Raw genomic sequence first — 22,490 nt, forward strand, 5'->3', positions numbered from 1 at the left:
AGTGAAAATTAAGTATATAAGCATCACATACTTGTAAATTTTCAACAATATTGGTCACAATGCTGGAGGAATAGGAATGCCATATTGAATAGATAGACTTGCTTGTTCCTTGTGTTGCTTGCCATTTTTCCTCAAGTTCAGCAAGCTGCTTTAACTTTCTATGTAGGAAAGAATGTACGATAGAGCCACACATAACCATTCAAAACCATATTGCAACTGTGCATCAGCATAATGGATGTTTGGAATGTATGTGATAGTGGATGACAATGCACAGGCATTTTGACATCGACAAAAAACAAGGGCATTTGAGCATGTACGATAAAAAGGTGGCAGTTTGCATTAAGACATGGTGATCCACTCGATAACTAATACAACAAACAAGACACCACAAACTGTTTTAAAACTATAGATTATTATGAATAATTATAATTATGTACAATTTTTAAGATACCTTGCCTCTTGACATTTTCTCTCTGCTTCTCCATCAAATTCTTCATGACGATTCTTGCTAGGACTCACTATAACGTACAACTTGTTGATGTCAATGATCCACGGCTCACTGCAAAGCGGAATTGTCATCAATTCAAGAAAATACAATTTAATAAAATAGCATCTTAAACCCAAAACATCCACAGAACCTCTTCTTCGGTGCCATATTATGATTAATTCTGGAAAAACTAATACATCCTAAACAGTACCACTGCAAATATTCATTGATGCAAATGATTTACCTGTAACTTTTATAGCTCGGAATACGAAGAGATATCTTTCCAATATAACCCCATGTGACTTCAACGCCGGGTAGATCAAATTCCCTCAATGCATCTTTGCGTAAATGCAATCCTTCCAATTCCACAGCACCTGAAACATTTAAAAGCATTATTTTACAAATATTTAGTATTCTAATACAGTAAGAACGTATACTGCAGTATATACAAAGTTTCATATTACAGTAGTAGTATAAATACAGGTGAATAATGTTTTTAAGTCAATTAGTTTTTGGACTTGCATTTCACTTTAAGGAAGAAACTAAATTTTAATAGTGCCGAGTAATAAAATAATAGATCATATATATATATATATATATATATATACATACTTTTATTGCTTTTTATATTAACATTATTTTATATCACATATACCCAGTGGTATAAAATACATGGGTACACACCTTGCACAATTCCAATTGATAAATTTTCTGCATTAAAATTTTCAACATATTGGCCAATATAACGATTTAGAACTTGTGATGCAAATCGCTCCAACATGACTTCAATGAGATAAGTATATTTTCTTGCTTATAATATTTGCATTAGACATAAAAAATTAACATAACTGAGCACATTTTTTAAGACAAAACAACCAAAACAAATATTTCTGTAAAATTGGTAAAGATAAAGTTAAACTTGATTTAACTGCAAGTTAATCTGCATGCTTTTTAAAACCTGTTTCTTCACATTCTTAACATACCAATATACATCAAAATTATAAAAACTATTTTGGCATCATAGCCAACAAAGCCAACCACTTTTTCATGAGGATAGCTTTTGGCAAGGAAAATATATCTTCTAGAGTCTACACACATGCCTTTAGGCCTATATTGAAAAAGGTGCACAAATCATTCCAAGTATAATAGAGTTTTCAATCGTTCGAATATGAATCGAATCCTTATCTGCTAACTTTGCTTGTTTCCCTTTATCGAAATATTGTCGAACAGCATCATCATGATTAAAACTAAAACTTGTCGTTTTTATGACACTTGTACAAATAAACTAAAATTTCTTGCAACTATTTATAACTTTAAATTTTTAAAGTCGATCATACAACCAAAAAATTTCAATGATTTTTTTGATGTGCTACATTTTGCAAAACAAAGGATTTCAAGAATTTCTCTAGAATTTCAAATCCTAAAAGATTCGAATGTTAATTTATTATGTTTATTATTATTATGCCCATAGTGGAAAGTGTGACAGCTGCATGCACAAGTTTCATCAACATGCTCACCGAATATTTGCCTCATCACGTCGATTTATAATAAAAAAAATTAAGAAAAACTGGTTGCTTAAATGCTAATTTATAATGAAAAAAACAAACAATTGAGGCCTCAGTGCACGCCATCACGCCAAAATTTGCGTGTTTGCATGGACAACTTTTTATCAAAAACTGACGCACTTTCCGGTCTGGTGCATTGCAAGCAGTCGAACATAACAATATAGTGTATGTGAAACAATATTGTGCATGTGGTCTTGCACCTTGCACATGACTGGTTCCTCCGATTACGAAGTAGCAATATACACCGTGAAAACATGTAAGCTAAGTCGAATAAGCAGTCAGATGCCTAGAAGTTATGAATTTGTACTTAATATGGGAGCACTAAGTGCTCAGAAGTTAGAAAAATGATGTTAGAAAATTAGAAAAATGTTCAGACGAAATGGAAGTGTGCACTTAGCCTAGGTGCGCAATTACACGGTACTGTAAATAGTTTCACTTATTTATTATTCAAACCAATTCATAATTCAAGGCACTGAAGTTCTGTCAAAGCTATTAAGCGCAAAATAACGCACAGTATGTGCGGCACTGAAGTTCATGAAAAGCAGTATTGAGGGTGCCTTAGTCACACTCTGCAGTCTGACTTGCCTTTGTAGGCTATACCTGTTATAAAACCTGCAATAAATGGTGCAAAAAGTGTAAAATTCATTTTAGTGCATAACTGTGCGCAACAATGCAACTGAAATGTGCCACTGACCTGACTGACTGACTATAGGGCTAGATTTAGCGGTATATCCTACGATAACCCATTGAATCTCATGAAAAGTTGAAAAGAGCGCCTGAGCGTGCCATTGCCAACCAATCAATTAAATTTTTTTAATTATATTATGATACTCTTCAGTTTACTTTAAATGGTGAAAATAAACTCTCTCTCTGTCTTAGTACTTTCCAAAATCCTTCATACTAGCGTACGATACGTTAACAGCTATTAATTGAAGGGTCTAGAATACAAGTGCGCAACCACAGGACGTCTTTGTATGCTAAGTCCTACTCAAATTATGATGGCATCTGGTTGTGCACTTATAGCCTATAGTACCATACCATACCCATCTGATCATTCTGATGTAGCAACAGTAAGCCAGCAAGATAGTTGGCCTATTAACACAGAAGGCACTAACCATTACTGATCCGTACGGTCCAAAGTTTAAAAAAATTATAGCCTAACCTAAATAGCAAGAAATAGCTTTTGTATTAACTTTGTTCCAATCTGGAGCAAAAACAGATGATTTTGCCCAAAGTGTTGTTGCAATGACATCCATGCGCCACATGATGTCATGGTAGACCACCAACAGTATTTTAACCTAACCAACGTTCATAACACTTAGGCTATGTTACAACATGCAAGCAATTTACTTGAAATCGTAGAAAAAAATTGCTTAATACTGGTGATGCATGGATGCGTAAATGTAAATACTCTACTGTATTTTAGTCATTTAAACTTTGATATAATTTGGCTGACGCCACAAAAAGGTTTCCACAAACAGTAGCAAAATTATAGGGAGCGGGATCGTTTTATGACAAATCGTTGTATTTTTGTTTGTAATTCAAATTCAAAATCTGTATTATAAACTAAGTTATTATTAAAAAACGCAAAAGTGATAATCAGGAGCAGAAGTTCGATCGTTCCATTTTTATGGCAATAAAGTTCTTCGTGGAAGCACACTACCGGTAAGCTAACCACCCCATTCGTCTACTTTTCGCCCATTAAAATGGTCCAGAGTACGAGAAATTTTTCCCATTGTAATGGCAGGAAGTATGCCTTTCTTACCCTAGAGTAAGATATATGCCTTTGGAATGGGGAGAATTTTACTTTGACACAAATATGGTTTGTGAACCCCATTCGTCTATTTTTCCGCCCATTAAAATGGACCTGCTTTCAGCAATGGGGTTTCCCACAAACTATATTTCTGCCGAAGTAAACATCTCCCCATTCCAAATGCATATTTTTTACTCTAGGGTAAGAAAGGCATACTTCCTGCCATTCTAATGGGAAAATAATACCGCATTTCCACCCATTTCAATGGGCGGAAAGCAGACGAATCGGGTGAGCTAACTGTTTACAATGCGTTTCCGTCATTAAACAAATAAAAGTTCCCATATAAAATATTTCATGCAACGTTTGCTCCGCATTTATGGTTCGGACTCTACTATAAAATGGACAGAAGCATTTAGGTTTACAGTTAATTGATCCTTGCACTCGCAAATTATATCAAGTTGAGGCACTTTGTTGGTCGATCCATACTTAATTGAAGACGCGCATTGGAAATCGGATTTTGTTAAGCACGTAGCCTAGGCCTACTCCTAAATATTTCGTTTGCTGTACTATGTAGGCTATTTCAATTTAACAGATAGGCCTAATAAGACTGAAAGCAATATTGTTCATAAAAGCTCATAACGCACCAACAATTTTAAGGCCATATCTAAATGAAAGTGTTTTATTTTAGGTTCAATTACCTTGGTGTAACCGGTTTATTTAGACATGAACATATTTCTTTTTCTGGTTCGGTTGTTCTTGTGTCATTGTGCTCTGGCGCAATCTGATCCTATACTTGATGCGATCACATTTTTAGTTCAAGATAGTTATCCGGAATTTGTGATTGAAAGTGACAAAATTATCACAGAAGGTATAGGTGTTAGAAAACAAGGACCAGTGAAACCCAGGTCCGGGGTATTGCCACACCAAGCGCCTGGAACACAGCATCCGCAAGTCCGTATCAAAACTGGTCTTGTTACTGGAGAGACGGTGCCAGGTTCCCATGCGTTTTATAGCATTCCCTACGCTAAGCCACCACTTGGACCGCTAAGGTTTGTGTGTTGGAAATATTGTGTCATAAGCAAAGACTTTCTGTGCCTGTTTTTCCAGGTTTAGCCTTCTTGTAGGATTTGCATAACATTTTGACAACTGTAAACTAGACCAGTGCTTTTTGCTTTTTTTTGTCCAAATACGCTTTTTAAAGGTATCTAAATCTATTTTATCCTTTATCGGTTATTGTCGGTTTATGTTACTAACCAAGAAACTAACGTCACAAAACGAAACAAATGTTGTACGGCCATTTACTTATAGATAGCTTATAAGTTTTAACTGAGCATCACGAAAAATGGCCAAAATTGCTCGCAGCGACACAATTTACAATCCCTCCATGAGCAGTTTCAATTTATTTATTTCTCTCTTTGATTTTAAATCTTTCATTTATTTTGAGGTGAAAAGTTCATCTGCGTAAAAAAACATTGAACTTGATCATTGATAAATCGAAGCTTGCTGAAATGTGTTTAGAGGCCTTAATCAAAACAAGTTTCAACGTAAAAGACACTGATGAAAAGTTGAAATGAAGTGTCATTTGAACTTTCAGATACATGCCTCCAGAACCCGCGGAAGACTTCAAGGAAACGTTTAATGCTTCACTTCCAAACTACAGAATGTGTTATCAGATAAAAGACGATTGCCCAGAACCGGATTCTTGCCAAGATACAGTTCGTTAGAAATTTTATTTTTTATTTTAGAATTTTTTTTCTGAAGCGTCCGTGGAAACCGTTAAATTTCAGATTTTATTGCACATCTTATAGTATTAGTTATTTGTTTGGCCGTTCATTTTTAAATTTGCTTTAGCTTAAACTGGCCGGGTAATGTGCCAGTACTTTGTTATTATGTATGGCGCTTCTAATCACTCCATAATTGCAAAAGTTATATTCTTATAAGTAAGCTATTTAGCACTGAAAACGCAAAACGGTCTAATTGCTTTGTTGAAAGAGGGGTCCATCCAAACAAAAGGGCCGAAAACCCCATGCTGAAACAATTAGGTCTAATTTATAATCAATTTATAACAAATTAAACCGACCTAGGATAATACGATTCTACAGAAACCTTAGTTTAACCCCTGTGGGAATAAAACCGCTGTTATTTACTTAACTTAAAAGCTTATCTAATATTAGTCCAAACAAACACAGAGTGTGTTTATAAAAATGAGCATATTTGCAAAACTACAATAACTTAAATAACAAACGCTTCATGCTGGCGTATAGTTTTAGTATATCTTTGGGGAGACCGGGGCTAGTTGGAAAACGGGGTTAGTTGAAAAATCGATGTTTTACTATTCTCCGAACATCTTTGTAAATCTTTACTGCCCTTTAGTGATTGACAACGCTGTTATCTATTTGCCATGTTAATTTTATTGGTCTAAGAGCAGAAGCATAAGAGTGGCACACGTTTTTCTGTTTTTTATACTTTGAACTAAAAATCGAGATTGTTGGTAAATTTCGTGTAACATAGTGCTTTAGAGAGATAAGTGAAAGTTCATTAGTCTATATTGACCGTAGGTGCCATGGTACCAGAAAAGGCAGAGGCAATTAAATTACCTGGTTTAGTGGCTACATAAAAAGTAATTTTTCTCTCCCATGTGCATACGGGGTTAGTTGGAAAATTTTGAATGGGGTTAGTTGGAAAGTAAGACAATGCCAAAAAGCATGGCATTGTCTTACACTCATTTCCACCCCACTGCTCTCATAAGCTGCAGCCGCTAGATAGGGCTGTTTATGGGCCTTTCAAGCGTTATTACAACAGCGCTTGTGACTGCTGGATGAAAGAAAATCGAGGAACAACAATAACTATTTATGACATCCCTGATATGGTAGGGAGAAGTTTCCCCAGAGCATTCACACCAGTAAACATAAAAATTTGTAAATGCTTGATAAACGCTTCAAAGTCTGACTCTGACAAAGCACCGCCGCCACTCTTATCAGATGAAGAGGACTGCTCAGACGGGAGTACAACAGACGATGAAGAAATGACAGAGGTTAATCAACCAAATGACATTAAAGAAGGTGAATTTGCACTGGTCAAATTTTCTGCAAGAAAAAGTGTGCAGTACTACGTTGGAGATGTAAGTGATGTTTTTGAAGATGGGGACGTAACCTTCAAATTTTTGAAGCGCTCCAATCACTTTAAATTAGCGAATGAGCGCCTCTAGTTTATTTTTCCTATGGACACTGACGAATCGGAATTCACTCAAAATTTAAAAGACATTGTATTCAAATTTCCTGTTCCTTTCAACAGAAGAGGAACGAAACGCTGTCAGCAGAACTTTATCTTCCCTTTTGACTTGTCGGGCTACAATCCACAATAGATTGATTGACATTCAAAGAACAGACACTTTTGAATACTGTATATAACAAATCGATGTATTTTCCAACTAACCCCGTGTGGTTTTCCAACAAGCCCCGGCGTCGGGGTTAGTTGGAAAACGTGACTGATGTCTGAAAAATTAAAGTTTGTGCGTAAACCTGTAACAATTTCTGTTCAGTCTTTTGTAATAAGTTGTAGATCATCGTAGTCATTATGCCAGACTAGATAAAGATTTCGAAGATCATTCTGAATTTTCGTGGTTTAAATTTTCCTAAAAATTTTTCCAACTAACCCCGGTCTCCCCTGTATAAGATATGTCATAGGCCTATAACATGTTAATTTTGTTTCAAGAGATCTACTGTAAATTTTCTCGCGCTAGATGTCGGAAGACTGTCTGGTTGTGAACGTGAACGTACCTTCACGTTTAGACCTCACTGATCCCGATTCTCCACCTGCAGAGCGTCTTCCTGTTCTTGTCTGGTTTCATGGAGGATTCTTTTTCCGCGGCAGGGCAACTACCACCAAATATGACGGTCGATGGTTGAGTCCAGCTATTGACGCAGTGGTTGTCACCCTGAACTACAGAGTGGGTAAGTCATCCACGAACAAATCCAAAGTAACCGAAAATAATAAACAGGTAATGAGGCAACTAGCGCCAAGCGCAAACGTTACGCTAAGTATCCTCTTCACGGAATATTTTTAGGACCTCTGGGGTTTTTGTCTTTTGAAGAAGATGGAAATTTAGTTGTGGGGAATCAGGCAATTAAAGATCAGCAACTGGCTTTACAATGGGTTCAGGATAATATTCACGCCTTTGGCGGTGACAACGAAAGGGTAGCCTTAACAAATTTGTGGTGTGGAGTGTCGATTATATTTCCTAAGCATAATCATGACAGCAGTTGTCAAATTCAAAAATTTTAACGACCGTTATAACTTAATTGAACTAAATTTAACCTGATAAAATTTTATTACAATAAAATCTACACTAAAGGTGTTTTTATACAGTAGATTGTTCACAAATAAATATTTGCCCGCAAAGTTACGTTTTATGTTGCCTATAGTTTTATGATGGGAAAAAATTGTTGAATCATAATTTACTTTTTACTATACTGTACAATTAAACGATATCAATTATTGTCGATACCAAATAGGCAAACGCTTGATTAGGCGTGCGTCTGGTCGCGCAATTGAGCCGTTTTAATACCAGCATACATACGCCTTTAGGGTTACAAAAAAGAAGGTAATCACTCAATTAAGTCTGTTGTGGGGAGAGTGGATCATAATGATATGAAGATGATGACTTCATTGTTTTAAACTTTAAGTTTATTTCTTTTTTTCTCAATTTAGGTAACATTATTCGCTAACAGCGCTGGCGCTCAAGCAGCAGTCTTTCATCTTCTCTCGTCGACAAGCAAACCTTTCTACGAACGTGCTATAACTGAGAGCAGTCCATCTGTTTTCAAGTACCAGACTCCGCTCGAATCCGCTTCCTCCATAACGGCTCATCTTCTGGATGCTATTGGTTGTCCGAATGACGTCTCCTGTTTAAGGTATAGGGATAAGCTGTAGGCAAGCATATGGATGTGTAGGTATGCAATAGTGACATCTTCTCAGAGATCAAGTTTAATATTTTTCTACAAACTTTTCCCCAGCTTAAGCATCGACACATTGTATCATTGTTAGATCCCAAGACGCTTGGACCATAACTCAAGCCCGAGATAAAGTGATGGCTGAAGCTCTGAAGAACAAGGACCTTTGGGGTGGAATTGAACCTTTTCGTCCAGTAATCGATGGCGTTGAATTCACAGACCAGCCGCTTAACCTTTTCCAAAATGGAAGATGGAATAGTGAAAAGGCAGTTTTGTTCGGAACCAACGAAGGGGAAATGGCGTATGTTAGCGCAGCGTTTGAATATATTCCAAACTTGGCAATTTTGGGAGATGTGTTTGAGGTAAGACAACATAGCCTAACAATTAACGTATACTTGGCCTGTACAAATTCTATCTGCAAAAACACTTTGCCTGTAAATTGTATTATGCAAAACAAAACAAAGGCAATCAACAACGTTGTACTGGGAGAAGACGCCCAGACAATGATTGACGTATATACAAAAGGTCAAGGTCTGCGTCCTGATTATGGCGCAATCTTTTCTGATGAACTGACGGACATGTTCTTTGTTTGCCCGAACCGCGCCATGGCCAGGTTGGATATTTTACGTTATATCGGTGATGATGTCACTCAAAAAGTTGATTCAAAGGCTATTTATAAAAGAAAAGCGTTAATTTACAAAAACGCAATAGGCACAGAAGTTGTCATCATGTTTTGATTTTCAGATTTGCTTCGCTTACTTCAACTCATCCTGAGAAAAGGGTTTATTTGTACAACAACGCTTATGGCCAGCAAAATTGCACCAGCAGCTTTACACCCGTTTGCGGAAATGCTTATCATTCCTCCGAACAAAATTTCGTCTGGAAGTCAGCTGAAGGCTACGAGTAATACCATATGCAATTAGCTCTTTTTATATTATGAACCTTATCCTTGTTCTTAGGCTGAGTGTTTCAGAACAATTTTCACTGCCGAAGACGGGCAAAGGGCAACGTTAAGTTTTACTTAGACCTTTCAATACCAGCAAAATAATGTTGAATTAAACATGTTGTAAGTGTAATGTTATCCAGAACAACTTTTACTGATGAGGATAGTTTGGTGTCCGACATATTCAGTACATATTGGGGAGGATTCGCTAATGATGGAAACCCATCTTCCGGTTTGACCACATCCCTGGGATATTTCACAACTTTCCCACTTTATGTAAGATGAACTTGTGTGTACTGGTTTGGTTGGTTGATACAGCTATAACATTTAATTAATTCACAGTCCTCTTTGTCGACCGAGCCTTGGCAAAATATACGAATCACGTACCCTCAAAGTGAGCTACAAACCCACTACAGGGAAACGTACTGCGATGCTTGGGACGCAATTGGATTTTATTTTGATACTTTTCCGGAAGTTATTACTCCAGCTCCGTAGACTTCGAGCCTACAAACAATTATATACTGTGATTGTAAAAGATAGTGTTAATTTATTTGTAATTGAATTTTCAAAATCTAACTCTGTAATCGAATGCAATTATTTAAGTAGTGTAATATTGTTGTTTCAGGAATTATTTTAATTAAAACGTTTCAAAATCGAAGGTTTTAATTAATAAAATGCAAGTATAACGACTTGCACGTGTTTTGGCATGTCCTTCAAGCATAACGAGGTCGAAGTCGGAAACTTTGTTACGCCTACAAGTTTTGTAAAGTGAAACAAAGTAAAAAGTTCGGACGTACAACACTGATTGTAAATATCGAAAAGGAAACATAGGGTTGCTAAGATACTCAGATCCACGTCATTTTATTTGCCACTACAGTAGTTACTACTCAAAAAGAGTTGTTGTTGACTAAGATATTGTGAGATTAACAAACACGAAACTCTCTTTTCTTCGGTTCACTTTTCAGAACATCATTGGAAGTCGTCATCATGTTTAATGGAATGCCCACTCTTGCCGAAACTTAATTGCTTCTTGTCTGTCTGATGAAAAAGCCTGCCGGGGTGTGTTGAGATTTGTACTGGGCTTGAGTGGCCATGTATATAAAGACGAACTTTTTCTTCATTTTGAATTTTTTTCTTGACCCGGTTTCTTATTTATCTATACTTATTCAAAAGAGCCATCCAACTGTCTACCAGTCATCAAAGTACAGTATAAAGTTGCGGCCGGGTGCTGCATCATGTTCAGATGTATCCTCGTTGCTTTTTAACAAATAGTAGTGACTAATTAATCAACGAGGTAATTTAATGTTTAGCTGATGCGGTTGCGTTGTTTGGATGGACCTCGTGACCTATGACATGGCAAAAATTGATGAGTTACGACCATTCGCGTTAAAGGTTATGAGATGTTATACGTACCATACCATGTTGTGTGCGTTGTGGCTGTTCTATTTTAATTTTACACTGTTCTTGATAATGATGCTTTATAATTTTAAAATGACGACAAACATTCCAGTAACTGCATCACGCGTTCTTTGTTTGTTCAATTCGATAAGTCATGTCAAAGAGTCATGTTATCGGTGCTCCTCGGATTAGTTAACAAATATTTAAGAGCTGCGACCCTGCCTGAGTAATCGCCGCAAATATCTGTTAACAATAACCTGCATGGAGTTTGATAAGACTTAGAAGGTACCGTTGAGTAAACTTGCACTACCCGTCATTATGAGTTGAATGTGTTACAGATGAAAAATGTTTTACAAGACAGCACAACTACATGAATTAATGTTCTACCAAAATAACTATACAACAGATGATGAACACGATTGTGTATTTAAAGGCGGTTTATAAATAACTGCAGCAGTGCAGGAAGCCCATGCATAAGATCTTAGTAAAACTCCAGAAGGAAAACTGCTCCTGGACAGATCTGCAATATAACTGCTCTTCTAATGAAAGGAAGATTTTTTTTATTGTCTTCCAACGTTTCGGTAATTCTTACGGGTTTGTTTCAAGGGGGCTAAAGAAGCTATAATATGCAAGCGGGTTATTGAAGCGTTGGAAAACTTTATTCTAATACAGTGCATTCAACAGAAGAACATTTGTAAAGCTGTTGCTTCTCCAGGTTGCAACAGCAATATTTTTGCTTGATCAAATTTAATTTAAGGTTGAGTTGCAAATGTTCTGTGATTATTACGGAAAAAAGGCGAAATACCCTAATTCAAAAATATCGCAGTATAGCCTTTACGCTATAAGTTGCATGTTGTAAAGTGCGAGGTTTTATTTTTTCTGTTTAGATTGGATTAAAAATTAAATGACGAAGATGTTTGCCAAAAAATCTATCGCTTTGCTTTTATTTTGTCTTTTTCGTGTCGATGCTTTTGTTTTTCCTGATCCAATATCTGCAACTTTCAAGCAATTAATTGACGAAGTTTACAGCGAAATCTCACTAACTGATCCCCAAAACGGCGTCATCAGCAAACCCGAATTGCCAGCCGACCCCGTTCATCCAGTCAGCTCCTATGACCTAGAAACAGAACTTCCCCATCAAGCACCAGGAACTCCACATCCTCAAGTCAAGATCAACTCAGGCCTTGTTATCGGAGAAACCGTCAATGAGTCTCATGCTTTTTACAGCATCCCGTTCGCCAAGCCCCCAGTTGGACCGTTAAGGTAACTTGTATATACATGAGTCAGAGGTAACAGGATTGACGAAAAACGTTTAAAGAAAATTAGATAACTATAAAGAGATCCTGAATTCAACCGTTAAATTGCAGTAAATCAGATAAATAAAGTAAAATATTTTTTAGTTTAATTATTTAAATGGGCTTTATGTTTCTGCTTAGGTATATGCCTCCGGAACCAGCAGAAGACTTTAAAACAACGTTCAACGCCTCACTTCCCAATAATAGAATGTGTTACCAAGTCGATGATGACTGCCCAGAACCGGATAGCTGTCCGGGAGTGGTGAGTAGATGGGTTCATTGCATGAAGCCGTAACGTTCTGTAATAGTCTATTGGCAAAAATCATATCACACGCAATATGTAATTACATGCGAATTGTTTTATAGTATAGATAAAAAATATTCAATAATTTTATGTTTATATTTCTGCATCCATAAAATTCACTTGTTGATGAAAGGTCGCCGGATATCGGAAATAAACATTAACTTTATTGAAGGGTAATAACTTACAGCGAAATAGAAATTTAGCGTTAGCTCATTTCATATTTACTTAAAACCGAAAAGCAAGCAAAGTGATTTGTTCACAGCAACCCAAAATCTGTATAGCCAAAAGGTTACTAAAGGACAAGTGACTGCTGGGTCATTGCAGAAGTTACTGTAGGTCAAAACAAGATAGTTAATTTTAACCGTGCAGAAATAAGCCTAGGTTCAATCCAGGATTTATGGTGACATATTAACATCTACAGCCTGGATACTATAACATCTTTTAATGAATAAATGCCTTTGAAAAGCTCGTTTTAACTAAGTTTACATTTGCTCAAGCCCGGACAAGTCCTGATGACAGAGCAAATTTCTTGTGCAGATGTCTGAAGATTGCTTGGTCCTTAACGTGAACGTTCCTACTTGGTTGAATCTCATTGACTCCAATTTTCCTCCTCCGCAACGTCTTCCAGTCCTTGTCTGGTTTTATGGAGGATTCTATTTCTTCGGAAGAGCCACCACAACAGAATTAGATGGGCGTTGGTTGAGCAAAGCGGTGAATGCAATCGTAGTCACGGTCAACTACAGAGTTGGTAAGAGCAACAACATTACGACTTTGATTGCACCCCAAGATGTTGAAAACGTATTAATAATCTTTTGTTATAAACTGCAAATTTTAATTACTATTAAATTTTATCTATAAGGTCCTTTGGGATTTCTGAGTTTTGAAGAAGACGGCAATTTAATTGAAGGAAACCAAGGTTTGAAGGATCAACAATTGGCCATGCAGTGGGTCCAAGATAACATTCACGTCTTTGGTGGGGATAATACCAGGGTAAGTATTAGACAAATCTCAATCTGTTCGGAAGAATTGAGATGAAAAATCGCTGAGTTTCCAATTAATTTTGAAATATCTGTGGAAAAAGATGGACCTATATATCGTAAGCTTTCTTCAATTTTATGAACAGGTTACATTGTTCGGAAACAGCGCCGGATCCCAGTCGGTCATTTTCCATCTTCTTTCCTCCAAAAGCCAACCACTCTTCCAAAGAGCTATTAGCGAAAGCAGTCCTTCTGTTTTTAAGTACCAAACACCGCAAGAATCTATTTCGAATATTACAGCTCGGCTGATAGATGCTCTTGCCTGCCAAAACACTACGTGTTTAAGGTAAAAAGTGCTGCCAGTCTACTACAAAACCAACTCCAGTCACTGGAAGGAGAAAATATAGCATTATATTATAAAAGTAACCCACCGTAGGTTATACAGTAAAAAGTGACTTAAAAATCTGTTAACATACTATACTGTACAGGACCTTAGATGCTTGGAACATCACCTATGCCAGGAATAAGGTAATCGGAGAATCTTTGAAAGCACAGGACCTGTGGGGAGCAATCGAACCATTTCGCCCGGTGATCGATGGGACAGAATTTACAGGTCAACCCCTTGACCTTTTTCAAGACGGTAACTGGAATTCAGAGAAGGAAGTTTTGTTTGGGACAAATGAAGACGAAATGGCTTTCATCAGTGCACCTTTTCAAAACCTATCGTCTCATCCTACAACCGGAAAGCGTTTATTTGAGGTCAGACCTACTAAGTTCGCGAGAAGCCAAAACCAATTAAACAACATTAATTAAACAACCTATTTTTACCTAAGTTGCAAGCAAAGATGTAGTTTGAGTGACCTTTTTTGAAGACAAACAGAATTTGTTCTGCGTATAACTTTGCGCTGAATGAAATTGAACCATTTTATAAACTCCAATTCTTATGCCAATTTTTTTATTTTCTTCGTCAAAAGGCGTTGAACAATAAAGTGGTTAAAGAACCGTATGCTCAGACGATAATTGACCTGTACACGAAAGATGAAGGACGCTTCCCGGATTACGCAAATATTTTTGCGCAAGAAGTCACAGACCTATTCTTTGTCTGCCCAAATAGGGCAATGGCCAGGTAAGATCGATCAAAAACTCTATTTAACAATGGAAGTATATACGCATGTTTAGCCTACTTCTTTGTTTATTAACAATGTTAGTTATTTAAGATAGGGACAATTGTAACTGCGTTCTTGTGGTTTTATCACTCTGTTCTAATGCTAATTGTAGCAATTAGGTTCTAAAGTGTGGTCTTAACAATCAATTTTTGATGTAGATTTGCATTCAAAACCTCCACTCATCCAGGCAAAAACGTTTATCTTTACAATAACGCATACGCACAAAGCAAATCAAACTGCGTAAGCGATTATGATCCAGTTTGCGGAACTGCTTACCATTCTTCCGAACAAATCTTCGTTTTCAAGTCACCGGAAGGCTATCAGTAAGTATGCTATATGCTTTTGAAGTGTTGAGTGAATGTGTAGTTTATATACAAGGTAAGATTTTTACTTATCTGTTACTTTATCGGATACAGTTTTTCCTTCTGTATACCAACGATTAGTGAACACGCTTTGATTCCAGCCAACCAAAAAACGGCAACGAGCTAAAGGCTACATGTTTTTTGGGATGATATTATAATCATTAATTACAGAATAGTAGTCTATTGCATTAAACATTTTTAACTTCACGCAGAACAAGTTTCACCGACGAAGATAGTCTGGTGTCCGACATATTCAGTACATATTGGGGAGGATTCGCTAATGATGGAAATCCATCTTCCGGTTTGACCACATCCCTTGGATATTTCACAACTTTCCCACTTTATGTAAGTCTGTGGCAATATTCCCATTAACTTAGGCCTAACCATCTGTCGTTGAATCGTAATCGGTCTTGTATTTCGTAGTCCCCGTACACGGCAACTCCTTGGCAAAATATTCGAATCATCAACCCACAAAGCGAAGTTCAGGAGCTATATCGGGAAAATTACTGCAATACTTGGGATGAGAGCGGCTTCTACGTAGTGATGAAGCCGGATGATACGTCGACCACTGTTGTCTCAACAACAGATGTGATGAAGCCGGATGATACGTCGACGACTGTTGTCTCCACAACAGACGAGATGATCACCACTACTCTTGCGGAGGAGGAGAACACAACCACAGGAGGGAGTGGGAGAAACCTTCCTCTAAATATGACTGTGCTTTGCGCCTTTTTAGTGGCTTTGAAAGCTTTATTGCCAAGTAGTGGCATATAGGTAGCCTATAACGTATACTGTGCAGTTTACACATTTCGATGTCTATTTAATAGCTCAAGCTTTTTTAAAGGCTGTAAGGAAGTGCTTTTAACAAAATTGTTTTCTTAACCTTTGTAGCTGCGATCGTTTTATCTAACAGCGTACATTTCACATTTGAATATTTAATTGAAACTTGTTCAGATGTTCTGATAATCAAGCCCCTAATTTTGACATACCTTAAACTTTAACGAGCATACTCGAAGTAGCAAAAGCAGCCAACTTGGCGCCCTTATTTCAAATGACGTTCAATCTAGTAGAGAACCGAAAATTATGCGGTAAAAGCAACAGAAAACCGCTTGGATGGGCAAGCTTAATGTTTGTAATACTTTTTAAACGATGGAAATATATTTTAAAAGAATAAAGCTGTATGCATTTTTTGCTTTGATTCAAAATCCATTCTGGGGAAGGTTCTGAGGCTTTAGTAGCGCTCCAACAAAAAGCCAAGATTTAACTTTTTTTACAAACGCACCTTGCGTATCATTTGCGCTTATCATTTGCGATGTATATCTATTTTTTCCATTACTGAAATACATAGAAAGATTTCAGAAAGTAAAAGCAGCATGGTTATATATATTTAGCGAGTACGTATGACCGTATACAAAGACAAGAGGTAAGAGGGTACCAAAAGCAGGTCTACTTAACAGTTCGACAAAAATTACTGTCTAAAGTTTAATTTCAGTCTTATGTCCAGAAAACGGGAAATAAAATAATCTTGAATAACAGGAAACAGGAAGGAAAAAACAAACATTAACTTGAGGATTTAAGCAGATGCAACTTATAAAAACAAACACAGTTGTAATACTTTGACACAACTTTAACTAGTTATCAGAGTTCGTCGTTTGCGCTTCGATTAAAATGTAGTTTCGATTCAAAATCATTTATCATGTCCATTATGTCCTTGTAAATTGTTCCCACTGCTTTGGTACCCCACAAGAAGTCAAGGTGGTCCCAATCTTGTAGCTGTGTGAAAAAATTTTGGACAAATTTTAGTCTGCTTTCAACAACTAGTTGTAAAAGGTAGTTAGACGAAAAAAAAATTAACCGTTCAAAAGAAACTTCAACAACACTTGAAGAGTTGTTGTTTTCATATGCGCGGTGGGTCGACCGTCGACTTATGCGCGCATTATATATTGACAAAAAATGCGTGTGCATGGGAATCTACAGAGACTTGTGAATAACAGTTTTGTGTACAAATTTAATTCATCTGCAACATTGCCTTCACAGAGATAAGCGAGTTATACTCACGATTTGAAAATGAACCATGCTTTTAAGTTTGCTGGATAATCTCTTGCAGTCCATCGGATCAGCAAGTTGGTCATCAGATCCAATGAACAGAGCAACAGGGGCTCGGATGCGAGAAACGTCATATTCGGGCGGAGTAGGTTGTCCATAAGCTTCCATGTTTTCCTTTTCTACGTAAAATCATAACCACTAATTCAAAATTAAAATAACGTTTCAAAATTTTCAGCTGTTATCTGTTCGCAGTTAGGCAAAGCCATCACCACAACACAAAGCAACCAGACTTCAGACCTCACAACTCTTCATACTTGCGGGTAAAAACTTGGGCGAGAAATTTCTCGAAAAATACGAAATAAGCGGACGCAGGTTCAAACTTTGAACATGATTTTTTCAAATAAAATGACGTATTGTAGCTTGACATGTGAGGCGGACTTTAAACGTTTCTCAAGATAACATAATGCCTTGTGTACCTCATTAGTAATTACATATTCCCCATTTCAACGTTGTGATTGCGATGAAGCAGTTTTAAGTGAAATGGTCACCAATAAAAACAATGCAATTTTTGAACCTTGCGGCACTTAGTGCTCGTGGATTAAAAAGATTTAACTATATAACTTATTTCGAACTTGGAACTTTTCGGTAAGTTGTAACGACTCTTTAATTAAACAATTCGAATACCAACTATACGTCTTAGAATATGTTTATATTTATTCTTAGAATATTTTACAACAAAACGTTCTATTATAAAACCAAACATCAAAACCGAGACAATCAAATAGACGGGGTAGTGATGTACAAGCGATAGAACCGTGAGAAACAGAATCAATGGGATAGATAACTTGATATTTTGAAAGACGGAGAATGAGCTCGAATGTTAGTAAACCAGTTACCTGACCAGTAATTAAACTTCTCCATTCTGCCAGAATCGACTAGCTGTGACATGTGGACTAGGTTTTGCAGGGAGGTACCGGCCGGACTGTGAGAGAAGTAAATCGGAAGACGATCCTGAAAATAATGATGAGTATTGATGCCAGTTAAAAACATCATCAAGTTGTTGCCGTGATAAATCAAAGAGGCTCCAGAAGAATTATGCAACCTGCAAAGAAAGTCACATTCGTTAGACCAAAAGCTATATCCCGTGTTTCTGTTCCTGATTCAGTTACAACGTCAAAACCCTGGTTTCCAGAGACATGAAAAACAAATAACCTGGCTTCTGTGGCGAAGTAAAACTTACTCATGAAGTTTCGCTGATATCCACTTCGAAATAGGTTTCTTCGGCATAACTTCTAACCCTCCAAACAGTGATAAGCCAATATGCGCGGGCTTGCTTAACGGTACCAACGAACGCACTGGACTGGTTATGTCAGCAAGGGTCGACACCGGGCCTAGTGCGAACATCATCTTAATTTTATTGTTGAAATGTGGGTCTTCTGACAACCTTGCAAATGCTACCAAAGTGCCTTGAGAGTGTCCGATGTAGTAAAGACTTTTCTGCCCAGATTCGCGAAGAGCTCTGTCGATCATGGCAGGTAGGTCGGACTGTGCCATTTCCTGCCATGAAAAACGCCAGTATCTCTCATCAACGTCAGGATTAAGACTTCGGTGGTCTCTGGCGTAAGTGCTACCGCGTACGTTGCCTAGCCATACGTCGTAACCAGCGTCGGCTAACAGAAAAGGCAGGCTGCGGCCAGGACCGTTCGCCACCCAGCAAGATGAATCGGATAAAATGCCATGCTGAAAAAAGATAATAGGTCTTTTCCTGGAGTGGGGTTGTCTTTGTTTTTTAGCGCTGAAGTCCCGTCTAAAAGGTATCCTGTGCAGGTCAAGAATATATCCGTCATTGGTTTCAACTTTGTGAACTTCACATATGTACCCGGCATGTCTGATCATTTCCGGCTGCAAACAAAAGATGTTTGGTGAAAATAACGAACTGGTGAGGTTATGTAATTATCATATTAGTTTTCTAGAGTTGTTAACTTGTTTAATAAAAAGGTAGTATATAGTTAATAAGAAAGTTATTAGTTAGTGAAAAAGTTTTAAACTTGCTGCAAATGATTTTCAATGAGTCGATTAATTAAATTTGTTTGATCATTCAGCAGCAATATTTCCACAATGCAAATTGCATTTTGTAACCATATCTCAAACCTATGTTTACGCACAAGAGGTCAAAAGGATGACAAATTTGTCTACGTACGAGCTGACACAAGTGGAGCAAAAACCTGGTAAAAACAAACAAATCAATCAACTGCTGACGCCGGCCTCTTAATAAAATCCTAATTTCTTAAGCAAAGCAATATATGTCACGTCATCCGCAACCGGGTTATCCGAGGTCGGTGTTTAAATGCAGGCGGCTTTGCTTAAGATTAAGGGTCAACAACTTTCGCCACGATATCTTGATTGGTGACTGGAGGTGGTTTTTTCAAATAAATCATTAATTAGACCACAAATTGCGTCCGTTTGTATTAACTAAACAAACTCCAGACACAGAATTGAAAGGGGAGATAATAAATGGTTTGTGTGATATAGTGAGACTACCACCAACTTAAGAACAAAACGCAATGTAGAAAACCGTTTCTGCTTTTTACATAAAATTATAAAACGTATTAAAATAGCTGACCTTGAGGAAAAATAGGATCGGGGTAGTTTTACCCAAGGTCCATGCAATACTGGTGCCTCTGAATAATTGGTATCAATTGATATCTGACAATGTTTTGAAAATGTTGGTAAATAACAATCAGATAACATTTGTTGGGAACCATCTTTACATCACAGTAAACGATTTATTAAATAGGTAGTAAACGAAATTTAATAAAGAAACCTCTAGCTAGACGTTGAGTATATGATATGAGCAAAATTTCATGTGATTCATCACTTGCAAGACTCTGTGATGCAATCACAGTTCCATGAGTGTGCTACCTAAGAACCGTATCACGTTTACCAGTAAGCTTGTTTTTGCAAGTCTGATAAACGATTTAATTAACAAGTTCTTTGGTGTGCTTTAGATAACCCACTTACTACAAAAAGAAACAATGAAAGCATTCCAATGAAAGCATTCTTTACTGCTTAGTGGTCTTACTCGAACATGTATCTCAGTACCATACTAAAATCACACCATAGATATAAGGGCGCGTTATCCAAAGGCAAATTACTATATACAATAGAATGATAGATAATACCACCAAGTTTCAAGCATGAGTTATTTGATTTCGGGATAATGATAATGATCTAAACGTTGCAACATCGAGCGAAATATGTATATTGTATACTGTACTGAATGAAAGCATAAAAAATGTTTTAGTTTTTCCAGAAGATTTTATAAATACAAGGTCCAAGAACCTTGTGACTCAAACACTTTGTGAACAAGATTTTTTAGAAAATATTTAAAAATAAATAACAAGTTGTCAAAAAGTTACTTTGGTAAGAAACTAAACGAGATAAGCATAGCAACTTTAACAAAGTGATAGCAAATTAAATGCCTGCAATTCATCCTATGTACTCATATTTTCATACAAAATAGGTTTAACAACTCTCTCTCTTTGTACAACCTTAAGATAACTTGCAAAATCAGAATGTATATATCGAACAAGCCCCATACCGTTGACATTCCGCATTCGGGTGGCAAATCTGACCCAAAATTTTCTTCATTTGGTGGATCTGACAAAATAATATATCCGAATAAAATGCTAAAGCTTATAATTTGGCTACAATAACATAGTTCTGGGCACCAACTCATTGTGATAACTTTGTTACTGTCTAATAACCATTTAATCTACAGGACTGGACAAAGCACCAAGCAACACAGCCTAATTTCTGCAGTACTGGCAGCACAATACCTACTGCTACAAAAACCAACTCACCTACACTGCTGCTTTCCCCAGACACCATCTTGCTCTGCATGAACTGTAGAAAATTCTCCCATGTCCACTCACTTCCTTCTTCTGACGAACTTCCTGGACTCAGCTGGGATAAATTGGGTAAATTTTCCCACAATGTCCGCTGCAAGTAATACCATGCATCAAAGTAAATGATTGAACAGACAATTGAACATCATTTGCATTTAATACAACCTTAGTGGCCTCAAGACCAGCTGAAAAACCTTCCTCATTTTGCATCAGTCCTGTAATAATATCACTCAGTTGCGCTTTCGCATTCTCCATGACATCTGGGAATGTCCATGTGTCACCTGCATCTGTGTTACAATGATAAAAACGTTCATTCTCAGCCAAAAAAAAAACAAAAATATAAGGAAGACAACACAGTTGGACATAAAAAGGCTGTTTATATGGTATCAGAATATTTATCCTGAGACTGAGGGAAGTTTTAGCCTGACTAAAACTTTAGAAATGTTCATCAGGGCCAATAAACAGGAGCAAGTGTCAATTTTGCTTTGCTAAAGAGCATCACACCGGTAGCACCACTCGGTATCGAACAAGGGAAGCGTTATCATAAGCTCAGACCACTCTCCCAACAAATCTTTATTGAGTTGTCAAATAGCAATGTAACCCTAAGGGATGACCAGAATATCGCTCACAGTAAATACACAAAATTATCAGTAAATTAATTTGCTAATTACCACTTGCTTGTGTCACTTTTATTTTTTCTTTATCTGCTCCCCCAGACCGAACAGCAACTGATTCAATAACATTTCCAAGCATCCCAGCAGCGGAGATATACCATTTTGTGTCCAGAGAAGGTTTTGCCTCTACCACCCAAAATGGCTGACTAACAGCCAACCAAATAGTAACAAATTTTACAGATCTCCTAACATACAATTGCCATGGTGCCATGTCTTGTCCTATTAAATAAGTAACAAATCATTACAAAAGTCTTAGAAATAAGGATAAAGAAACGTCCAAGAAACGTCAACAAGCTATAAGCATGTTTCCTATATTGAGATGTGTCGCTGAATTTAAAATTTTATAAGTGCACCGCAAGTTGAAAAAGGTTGAGGGGAACTGAGGTAGGCTACACTAATGTCCAAAGTTAATGGTATAGTCAGTAAAATCCATAGGTATGAGTCTCGTGGAAATGAAGATATAAACAAAATGCAATTTAATTGAGCATGCTCAAGTTTTGCCAAATTATTAGTGGTACACGAGATCAAAAAGTATAAAAAACTGAAAGACCAAAAGTAAAAAAATTAAAGAATTGTCCTGACTGGAATGCATGACAGTTTTCGACCAGATCGTATGTGCAAAGATGCCTATTTTGGCGTGCACTGAAGCCTCAATTCCTA

At 37.0% G+C, this 22,490-nt stretch overlaps 4 protein-coding genes across 4 annotated transcripts in view; 2 read left to right on the forward strand and 2 right to left on the reverse strand.

Moving 5' to 3' along the window:
- Positions 1-1,373, reverse strand: part of LOC143450733 (intermembrane lipid transfer protein VPS13D-like) — a 31,951-nt gene extending 30,578 nt beyond the window's left edge. The window contains exons 1-4 of the mRNA XM_076951395.1: positions 1,172-1,373; positions 732-861; positions 452-559; positions 32-158 (exon numbers count right to left, since the gene is read on the reverse strand). Of these exons, the coding sequence (XP_076807510.1) occupies positions 32-158; positions 452-559; positions 732-861; positions 1,172-1,268 (462 nt within the window). The 5' untranslated portion in view covers positions 1,269-1,373. The remainder of the gene's footprint in view (positions 1-31; positions 159-451; positions 560-731; positions 862-1,171) is intronic.
- Positions 1,374-4,499: 3,126 nt separating this feature from the next.
- LOC143449594 (para-nitrobenzyl esterase-like) lies at positions 4,500-10,499 on the forward strand. The gene is made up of 10 exons (XM_076949858.1): positions 4,500-4,854; positions 5,400-5,520; positions 7,548-7,758; positions 7,872-8,002; positions 8,516-8,718; positions 8,852-9,119; positions 9,222-9,370; positions 9,502-9,660; positions 9,844-9,976; positions 10,043-10,499. The coding sequence occupies exons 1-10, from the start codon at positions 4,529-4,531 to the stop codon at positions 10,193-10,195; spliced, it is 1,854 nt and encodes a 617-aa protein (XP_076805973.1). The 5' UTR covers positions 4,500-4,528; the 3' UTR covers positions 10,196-10,499.
- A 943-nt stretch (positions 10,500-11,442) lies between these two features.
- Positions 11,443-16,519, forward strand: LOC143449593 (para-nitrobenzyl esterase-like). Its single transcript, XM_076949857.1, has 10 exons — positions 11,443-12,361; positions 12,535-12,655; positions 13,235-13,445; positions 13,557-13,687; positions 13,821-14,020; positions 14,163-14,433; positions 14,649-14,800; positions 14,999-15,163; positions 15,415-15,547; positions 15,626-16,519. The coding sequence occupies exons 1-10, from the start codon at positions 12,003-12,005 to the stop codon at positions 15,974-15,976; spliced, it is 2,094 nt and encodes a 697-aa protein (XP_076805972.1). The 5' UTR covers positions 11,443-12,002; the 3' UTR covers positions 15,977-16,519.
- Positions 16,520-16,565: 46 nt separating this feature from the next.
- Positions 16,566-22,045, reverse strand: LOC143449595 (lysosomal acid lipase/cholesteryl ester hydrolase-like). The gene is made up of 8 exons (XM_076949859.1): positions 21,828-22,045; positions 21,322-21,443; positions 21,112-21,250; positions 20,850-20,908; positions 18,489-19,150; positions 18,145-18,350; positions 17,261-17,427; positions 16,566-16,975 (listed from the first exon to the last, which is right to left on the reverse strand). Exons 1-8 carry the CDS (start codon positions 22,039-22,041, stop codon positions 16,841-16,843), a joined length of 1,704 nt encoding a protein of 567 aa, XP_076805974.1. The 5' UTR covers positions 22,042-22,045; the 3' UTR covers positions 16,566-16,840.
- Positions 22,046-22,490: the final 445 nt, after the last annotated feature.

Source organism: Clavelina lepadiformis, chromosome 3 (assembly GCF_947623445.1).
Source record: "Clavelina lepadiformis chromosome 3, kaClaLepa1.1, whole genome shotgun sequence".
In the NCBI taxonomy this organism is placed as follows: Eukaryota; Metazoa; Chordata; class Ascidiacea; order Aplousobranchia; family Clavelinidae; genus Clavelina; species Clavelina lepadiformis.